This window comes from Phoca vitulina, unplaced genomic scaffold, assembly GCF_004348235.1.
Source record: "Phoca vitulina isolate PV1807 unplaced genomic scaffold, GSC_HSeal_1.0 scaffold54, whole genome shotgun sequence".
NCBI classification, from domain to species: Eukaryota; Metazoa; Chordata; class Mammalia; order Carnivora; family Phocidae; genus Phoca; species Phoca vitulina.
The window spans coordinates 6,010,473-6,020,885 of record NW_022589757.1 but is presented as its reverse complement, the minus strand read 5'-3'; the positions used below and the strand labels follow the sequence as shown (position 1 = coordinate 6,020,885).

At 36.2% G+C, this 10,413-nt stretch overlaps 1 protein-coding gene across 3 annotated transcripts in view; it reads right to left on the bottom strand.

Moving 5' to 3' along the window:
• Positions 1-4,439: 4,439 nt before the first annotated feature.
• RGS7 (regulator of G protein signaling 7) overlaps positions 4,440-10,413 on the bottom strand; it is a 517,535-nt gene continuing 511,561 nt past the window's right edge. For all 3 annotated transcript variants that reach the window (XM_032389411.1, XM_032389410.1, XM_032389412.1), the window contains one exon: positions 4,440-5,134. In XM_032389411.1, the coding sequence (XP_032245302.1) occupies positions 5,084-5,134 (51 nt within the window). In that variant the 3' untranslated portion in view covers positions 4,440-5,083. The remainder of the gene's footprint in view (positions 5,135-10,413) is intronic.

Below are 10,413 nucleotides of genomic sequence, written 5' to 3'. Positions count from 1 at the left end.
TTGAAAATTTAAAAATCATTTCCACTTGGAGTGAGTGGAGGTTTTAGAATGTTTACCTTCATAAATATTAGATCTTAGCCTACAGGAAGCTGAGACTCTTTCCAGTCAATCTTGCGCTAGGGCCATTAAGGTGTACTATGAAAAAGAGGCAGAAAGAGGGGCTTTTGTGCCTGAACACTTGAAGAAGTTTGGGAAGGCCAAAGGCAGGAAGAAATTAGGGAAAGGGGATGGAGACTGAGCACTGCAAGTTGCAGTAGGTACCATCATATAGTTGGTTCCATTATATGTCTGCATCCCCAAAAGTGCCAGGGCATATAACTAGAATAAGAACTGGTATGTGGAATGGATTTTTGTACCTTATTGCTGTGTCACCCTACAGAGTCAATTCAAATCCTGTGGCCTACGGGAAACTCTTCGAGATCCCCTTTCCATCTTGTGAACCAAACTTTCTGTAGGCTGTGTATTACAATCTCACTTGACTGGAACTATCAAAGAACTCGCCTGGCAAACACCGAAGCTTTGTATCATGGAATCAAGAGGTTGCAGAGTCTTTAACACCTCCCATGACAAATCATTCAGTTTGCTTATATTTAATACCCACTTCCCCATTTGGTCCATGAGACCTCTGGAAATTTGGTGTATAGGGAAGGAGTTCCTCTCTTTATACTTTGGGGCCAGACAAAGGTCATCCTCATTGAGAAAGAGTGATGATTTTACCCCTGCTACCTTATCACTACCATCTGCCCTCCCCTCCACCTCTAGCTCACATTGTCTTTGTTCCTAGAAGTTTCCATCATATATTCAGGTGAGGCCACAGCTGCTCTCTAACAAGGCCTATTCCTATTTTCCAGAAATGCAGTTTCCAGAATTCACTTGTTCAGGATGCAGTCTCCTTGACTTAGCCAAGTTTCACTTTTTGGTCACCCTTTTGGTACCAATGCTTTATTGAACTCCACCATCACACTTGACTACTCTCCAGGTCTTTGCCCTGGTCTCTGGTATCCTGATTTACCACTTGGCTTTGGCCTTCTGAACTTCAAACGAAATGATTCCACTCAAGCTAAGAGTGGTATTTGAACATGTCTTAGTTTTTTTTTAGAAAAATGACCTTTTGGAGGAAAAGAAAGGGGAAGATATTAAGGTAAATATTATTTTTTGACTTCTAATTACGTACCTAATTCTGCACTTGGTAATTTAGATGCATTGTCTTAATCCTTCCAACAAGTACTGGAATTAGATGTTATTAACCTTTAAAAAGATAACAAACACACTCCAATTTATTTAATTTCCAAACAAGTTGAAGTGATTGAGGTCTCATAAATTAATAAGGACATCAAAATTTATTAATCAGATTATTAATCAAGGAGTACTCATGTCTACCCAGAAACTAATGACCTTTGTAAAGATGAAGTTGCAAATGCATTACATTTCAGCTGTATAGAAACTTCTCCAGGTATTCAAGAGCATATACAACAATTTCTGTCTTAAACTGATTTTTAGGGGCGCCTGTGTGGCTCAGTCATTAAGCGTCTGCCTTCGGCTCAGGTCATGGTCCCAGGGTCCTGGGATCGAGCCCCACATTGGGCTCCTTGCTCGGCGGGAGGCCTGCTTCTCCCACTCCCACTCCCCCTGCTTGTGTTTCTGCTCTCGCTATCTCTCTCTCTGTCAAATAAATAAATAAATAATCTTTAAAAAAAAAATAAAGAATAAACTGATTTTTAAATGATGATGTCTTATGTTTGGTATATCATTAGGCATCCTTTTTTTAAAATTTTATTTTATTATGTTATGTTAGTCACCGTACAATACATCATTAGTTTTTGATGTAGTGATCCACAATTCATGGTTTTCGTATAACACCCAGTACTCCATGCAGTACGTGCCCTCCTTAATACCCATCACATTTGGCATCTTTTTAAAGGTTAATTTGGAGTACAAAATTCTGAATAAAAAGATATAAAAACATGGTTGTACACAACAAAATATATGGGATAATTTTGGGTGATACACGACTTAGATCTCTCTCCATCCTTTACATTCATCAAATTCTTCACTATCTCTGTTTTCTTAAGATGACTTAGAAGATGGAGGGGAACCTTTGGTTACCTCCTGTTGATGTTTTAGAGGGTGTTAGAATATGCAAAGAGACAGTCATGGGCAACAGTAAAGTCAATGGCTATTTCAATGTGCTCTTTCAAGTATGTAATTAAGAACACACAAATCCTATGTGTGGAGACAATCAGTGCATGTACCAGGACTAAATTTATGCTAGGAGCCAAGACTTGCTTTCCACATAGAACGAAATTATTCATAAACCTTCATACATCTATAAAGAGAAGTGAGCACTCAGCCAGGAGAATGAGGGGGACGCATGTGCAAGTCCTGAGTAGCAACATCTACTCACACACTTGTCATGATGAAAAGGGAGCCTTTTTTCCTTCATTTATTTTCCTGGTACCTGACAGGGGCAGAGTTGCTGACCATATTTCTGTTACTCTTATTCCAGCAGGAAAACCATTGTAAATCCACAGAAAACATTGTTGTAAACACTGCAGAGAGAAGAATCGGTTCAATGCAATTTAGAGGATGAATTAAAAAGTTTTGCAATTGAGCGTGGAAACTCTGGGCCACTTCTTCAGTGGGTAACTTTTTAAGTTGTGTGAAGGTAGAAAAAGACTTCTTAAAAACCATTTTATTCATTAGAAACTTGAGAGCTTTTCCTTCTGTGCCTTATAGATCAATTTGTCCCAGAGTGGGGTAGGAGACAGTTGCCATATGTTTATTTGAGTGAACTAACTGCAAGAACTCCAACATTTTTCTATATACTTCTAAAATACATTGTTTTGTATCCCGAGCCTTGTCTAAACTATGTTAAATTAGGCTATTTAAAAGTTTTATGTCCTGAACTCAAACTGACTCGCATGTTTACTAGGAGTTCCTGACTTGGGGATACTTGCTTGGATATTTCTCTTTTCTGTCCTCTCGCCATTCTTACATCTTTTATTTCTGTATAAATTTGGAATTTAAAATTTTCAGTAAGGATGGGCACCTAAGGAATGACAATTTGTAAGAGATAGCCTCCGAAATAACCAATCTTATTTGTGCAAGGTTCATCGTCTATTCATCATATTCTTCTAATTGGTTATTGCTTTCTTTCAAATCATGTTTCTGTTACATAGTGTTTCAATCTAGCTTCAGTGCCATCTGTCCAACGCTGTCCTGAATTAAGTGTTTCCAAGGGAGAACATCTATATGTTTAGATTTATGTGCATGCACTTTATGTATTCCTTTTAAAAAGTCATAGGGCATATAATTAAATCTTTTTTAAATCTTAAGTAATTACAGTGTTCTGATTATTGTCATGTATAATTTCTCCTATCAACTCTCTCCCATTTTGTGACAGTTCTGTACACTAGCTCACAGACTCACAACTAATTTCTCACTGATGTTGGTATTTGTTTTTTCAGAATTTAAATTTACCAACAGTAATTAATAATTAATTAATTACAATAACTACTTTTCTAAATATCCAGAGTCTGCTAAGCCTATGTGGATGCAAAAGTAAACAAATTAAGCCCTCTCCCCACTGTGTGACCTTTTGTGTAACTGACCCAACTCTTAAAGGGAGTCAAGTTTTTTATCTGGGGTCCATGGATGAGTTTCAGAGGATATTCTGTGAATGCCCTAAAATTCACTGCAAATGCTTCCTATGTGATAGTATATACGGATTTTCATTTAGATTTTACCAAAAGAAGTTGTGTGGTATAGTGGATTGGTGTAGTATAGTGGGTTCTGGAGTAAGGCTACCTGAATTTGTGTACCAACTCACTATATGGCTGTGTGATTTTGAACAGGTTACTTAACCTCCCTCTGCTTTAATATTCTCAAAATTGCAGAAATAATCTTATAGTGCTCCTGTGAGGGTTAAATGTGAGGATTTTATGGGCATGTAAAGCCCATACTACTGTGGCAGGTACTTAACTAAAGATTACTAATTACCTTTGTGTTCTCGAAAGAATTAGTAACCACCAAAGTGTTAAAAAGTCGCGATTTAAGGCATTTTTAGAATTATACTTTAAAGAAAAATACCAGTTCCTGAGTGCGGAAGTCACACTCAAACCTAATTCTCATAGAAATATCCATTAGCAATAGACAGAGATGCATATTCATGAGGCTGAAAGGCCTGTGAAATAGCTCTAAAAATGTGGAAGGCCAATTTGTGTTGCTCCTGAATGGAAGAAAAAACATCTTCCTTGTCCTGGATTAGGCCCCAGATGAAACACTTTCTGTCAGCTCCTGACTACTGTGCCACCTAAGCTTGCCTTGAAGCCCTAAAAAAACATGCAGGGTGATATCTTAAAATTGCAAGTCTACATTTGTGGATGCTTTCTCAGCATTTTCTTTGTCAGCACGCAGAAGTCAAAAGTTACAAAAACAACGAGATTCTGCATCTTTTAATGAAAGTTAAAACAACAATATAAACATACACAAATTTACAGAGAAGGGATCAACTTTAATACATTTGGAGTAAAAGGTGTTTCTTATTTAAATATGGTATAAAAATAAATGCAAGAAACATTAACCGAGAATGTACAGACAACAGACAAAGACATGAGCTTTTTTCTGACTGTGAACACATTGGTGAAATGAAACTTTCTGTGCTAATTTATTGTTTAATAAATGTGAAGCCATATGTATACTTATTGATATATGTATTTTTTTTACAATTCTTCCAGTTTTTGACTGAGTGAATTTTCAGTGAACTGTGTGTCTAGCAAAAGCTTTAAGAGAAAGAGAAAGAGGAAAAAAAAAAGGTTTACTTCACTTGAACTTGTTAAAAAGGAAAAGACACAGATCCAGCTTAGTACAAGGAGAAAGTAAGCAGACAACATTTTGAAATGGAGGCATTGAGATGGTAGAGTCACTTGAAATGGCAATGCCTTAATGTACACAAAGAGAGAACAATTCAGGTCCTTTGCTCATGCAACATCTTGGTCTAATGTCCTCTGCTCCAGGTAACAACAAAGAGCTACAAAGTATATGCAAAGACTCCAGTCTGCTTCCATGCTACAAGATGATCCTTTTAGTAAGACTGAACGAGGCTTGTTAACCTCTTTGACGTGAGAGATTTCCCCTGAGAAAAAATATAAAACACAGGAAAAAAAAACAGTATGATCACTGAAAACCTGCTATGAGCAGCATTTATTTATTGCAGCTGATTTTTGTGCACGGGTCAAAGCAAAACCCTTTAGGTACATCTTAGTTCAAACTTCCTCCCTCCACCAACACATCAAACAAAATGACTCGCCCCTCTTCCACCCTCCCACCCCTCCACCCACTTCCTCCCCACTGCAAACAGACTGATGGGTTCACAGCACAGATTAGCAAATAATAAAACATGTCCATAAACGTTTCATCAAGGCGTAGCAATGATGCAACACCTAGATTTGCAACTGGTTATAAACATGTTAAAAGAAACCTTAGTAAATTGCCCTGAAAGGTAGCAATGTGAATGCATTCTTGTTCAGTTGCTGGAATTAGTGTCATGTTTATAAATATCTGGATATGCAGAGGATATGATTTAATTAAACAAAATTCATTTTTAAAGGTGTAATTGGTAGAAACTCAAGATTGAGTCTGTCCCCTGTCCTATATGGTAATGGAGAAAAAGATGCCAATTATACATCTACAGATAAAAGTCTATTTGCTCCTTACTTCAAACCAGACATCTCCCTATCCTTTTCCACCTGATTTCCTCCAACCCCAACCCCATAAAAATCCCATATATTCTGATTCCATATATTGTGTTAATACCTAGAGTACATATTCATTTTTTTGAAATCTTGAAATCCAACACTGTCCCTGTTAATACTAGTACTCTAGAGAGATAAAAAATGTTTGAAATTTCTGATCAGAGTTGCAGATTGTTAATTGGTGGTTTCTGTTTCATCTCTCATTTTATATGTTCTAGCAATAAAAATAAGGTGGTCCACTTATTTGAATGGAATTTGTCTTTTTTGGAGTATAAAATAATAAGGTAAGGTCAAAAGATTTTTTGAGAAATATAATACTTTAGTAATAAATTAGTCATAACAGTAGTCTTGATTTACTACCTAATATGGATCAGAGTTTGATAAAAGGCAGTGTGGTGTTGGGAGAGAAATGATCACTCATGGCCATATTTTTGGAAAAGAGCAATATGTTTAAGAAATGATCAATAATTTCAAAATCAAGCTTTCTTTACACACTTCACAGTAACTGAAAAGAGCCCTGTGGCTGACATGGACAGCAGCAATGGAAAATCAGGCATCATTTTCTTTTAATTGGGGAAAAGGGTTCAAAACTTAGCATCTAGCAGCTAATAGTAGAAGATGCCTTCCCACTGGCTATGCTTTAGTCACTTTATGGAAGGAATAAAAAGAAAAGAAAAAGCAGTTTGTTAACAAGACACCCTACTTTACATTATATATTGGCCTTATAAACAAGGTATGTTTTGCTCCTTCTTGCCACCCTTTCTGTGCTTGTTTTCTCATCTATAAAATGGGGATAATCACAGTACCTACTTAAAAGCTTTTTCTGAAGAAGAATGAAACTAAATTGCTCAAAACTATTCTTGGAACATTCCATGTACTAAGTTTATGTTGGCTATTATCTCATTATGTTATTACTATTATTGTTTTTATTGTTAAATGCTTTCTCATTAGGACACTGACACCCAAAGTCTATTCTGACTCTAAAAGGGCATAAAGTTGCTAATGAACTGGAATCTAAAATTATATTGCTTTTCCATCCCAAATCTGGGCAACAGATTGATCAAATAGTGTTGGAATCTAAAAGTTACCTTTCTATACTTGAAGACCACACTATTGCCTACATTTACTATTGTATTCATTTCTTGTGCTATTAATATAAGTGTGTACATGAATTTATATATATTTATTCTGAGGCTGAATAATGTATTTTTAAAAAGGGCTTACTGTTTCTAATGCCATATGTGGGATGGAGAAAATGCCATATTGGTTGAGGTGTAAGAATGAATGCTTATATGGCAGAGGAGGGGAAGATGCTGATGTAAAATTATTACTGATAAAACTGCAGATTAGTGTGATTTGTTAAAAACTACTGGGAAGAAGAATGAAATAGTCACGTTGAAATAGAAAGTCATTTGAAACTCATATAATCATTTTTTATTTGGACTGTGAAAATTACTGTCATCTTTGTAAATCTAATAAATATTAACATGGCTCTCTTTCTACAGATTTGTGAAACTTCCTTGAAGCTATTAGTACGTGGCCTGGTATAGGTTTCATTAAAAAAGGGGTGAGGTACAAGGTTAGCTTGACAGGCTGTTGTCTTAGGAGATAATTAAAAAATACTCATTCACAGAAATCCATAGAAAAGCACAGGCTTACAGTCAACTGGGGGATTTGTGATAATAGGAGAACAGATGAACAAAGATGGGAAACAGTCACATGATGAAACATTTTGTGTGATATGGTCTTACCAAATATGTAATAAGGATATCCGTTACGTGCATTGAGAAAACTAAAAGGCAAATTTGGGTACAACTAACAGAAAAAAAAAAAAAAAAAAAGGTTTACATGCCCCAGTCTGGGATCAAAGTAAATAGCCTGGGTGCCCAGTGAGTCATGTGAACTTGAAGCTCTAGATCATTGGGAACTATCTGCAAATGCTGTGAAAATCCTGCCTTTTTCACATACTGGGAAAAAACAGACTGGCACTATCCTAGTGCACAAGGAAATATAGTTGCTCATTCTACTGGAAAATCTTAAATTAAAAAGAATATTGATCTTTTCTTGTGGTAGGAAAGGATGTATTTACACATCTGCTGTTTTATAAAACTCCTTTTTAGGGCAGTTCCTCAGAGGCTGTATTGAATCAGCCCCCGCCATTAACTTTTCATAACTGTTCCAAGTTGAAGAATCTGAGAAATTTTTACAGTTAAGTTCTAAAATCTTAATTCTGGAAACTTGTTTACAACTGAATTCCATATGAATAATGTTTATTTTTAACCAAATCCCTATATATGTGTTATGTCATTTATACCCTTTCTTGTCAGATTCTAAAGAAAAAGGATTATACTGGAAACAGCAATCCATAGAGAAAGACAAAGACAGGAACTCAGAACAAAACAAAACAAAAATTCAATATCCTATGAGATTTTGTAATAGTTACTGAGCAAAAAGCTAAAAAAAGAAGCACATAATCAGTTTCAGGACAAAAATACAGCTCAGATTTTGCTGGCATCTAAGTGAATATAGAACACTTACCTAATCTACAGTATAGTTATCACATAAAATTATATACACAAGGAGAGTTTTCTGGTCCCTCACAGTAAAACTTCACCTCTTAAATGCTCCATAGAAATTTTGTTATAGTTAGGAAAATATCCGCCTCCTCCCCCCCAAAAAAAGTCAGAACAAGCAACCTATGTGTTTGTTCTTAGCTCCTCTAAGGTAACTACCAATAGTTATAAATTTTACATGATTTTTAAAATCTTTCTTGTTCTTAAAGTAGTAACAGAAAGTTGACAATAAGGAGCTGTGAGTTGGTAGAAATGGACAGGAAAGCCAGGCTCGTAGCTCCAATCTGAGAGCCTGGGGCACTAGGAAGATGGAGGCCACTTTCCATTCTCTTTTCCTGCAGACACTAATCCATAAAGGGAGTGGAGAGAAGCCACAGTTGCTTGGGTGACTAAGCTACTTGTTTTATTACTGTTGTAAAAACACACAGCAGTCTTTCTTGACCTATAGGACAACAAACAGACTGAGAAGAAATGAAGGGATAGGATGTTTAGAAGATAGCCATGAAAGAGTTTAAAGAGAAAAGTAGGGGGATTTTCAGCATCTTTTGGATTAAAAAAATAGGTAACTTCTTAACTCTTGCATTCTCCTACAATTCCAATTTGTATGTTTCCTGTCGTTGCCTCCTTGTGTCTATTATGCATTTCTGTAGACTCAGAAGTACATTCTAGAATGTCTTGTAGGCTCCAGAGGCCATAGTGAAGGACTGAGAATAAGAAAGTGCAAGTCTTGCCAACTGAGTGTCTGTTGGTGTACATGACCCAGTTGTCTGACCAGAGACCCAGCCCCACTGCTACATGGTAAGGAGCTGACTGCTTGATGATAATGTGATACAGCTGGACTAGAGACAGGGCATGCAACTAGAGACCTAGAACTTAAGGATACTATCTGTTCTTTTACTCTCATGTTGAAAAATGCCCTGTTTCACTTACAAATACCATTGCATTTTCCTGGATTCCAAAATCCTTTATAATCTAGCTTTCCTGGCCTTTCAAACTGCCTTTCATCACCCCACAAAATGGTTCTTTGGCTGGCCTTTGCACCTGATATTCTATCAGTTTGGGTCACCTACCCATGGTGGTAGATACCTGTTCAGATTCTCCCCACTTTTCAAAGATGACCTTCTTATCTAAGTTCTTGCTAGAGCCTTCTAACTGCCCCCTAAACTCCTCTGGTGAGTCCCTCTCTGGACTGTCTTGCCCATAGAATCAGAACTAGCATATTTACAAGCCATCTGACTCATCAAGTCAACTGGCTTGGTGAAACAATCAACAGCTGTTAAACAACATTAACATTACCGAATCCCCCAATACATACTTGATTCTTTGCATGAGTTAAGTTCCTTGGCTGAAATTTTAAAAATAAGCTTCTAGAAACTAAGGTAATGAGACTCAAATGTCTTGCGTTAACTTTGGACTTAAGGGAGGAGAGATATAGTGGAGTGAGATATGGGGGACCCTGGTCACACCCTAAATAGTGACTAACTGACAGAATCTGGGCCTGTTTAACTCTTATTTTGGAAAGCTCTTCCCTGCTTGAAATGAAACCAATTCTCCTGGGTAAACTTGCAGATGAATTTACTGAACATGTGAATAATTTTAACAAAACTATGGAGAGTATCAGTTCCTAGAAAGTTATAGATAAGCTCAAATCGTTGAGAAGAAGAAAGGAAGGAAGGAGGGAAAGAAGGAAGAAAAAAAGGATTCTATAGCTAGTTTGGGAGCAGGTGTATATAATGTGGAGGACTGAAAAAATTCTATTATTATGTACTAAAAAGAGAGGGTTTATGAACACATTTACATTTAAGTATCTATTACTAGCTTCCTGTTTGGATTGAGAAAGAACATTAAAGCCAAATACTTTCATTTCCTCCATTTAAAATATTTTCCTAAAATAAAAGTAGCATATATCCATTAGAAAAATTGAGGAAAACATAGAAAAATATAAGGAATAAATAAACATTACTTGAATACACTTATTTACATACTAATATATCATTCTTTTTTTAAAAAATGTTTTAATTTTATTTTTTTCAAAACTGAAATTATACTATGCATAGTGTTGGCTTATTATGAGTAACACACATATT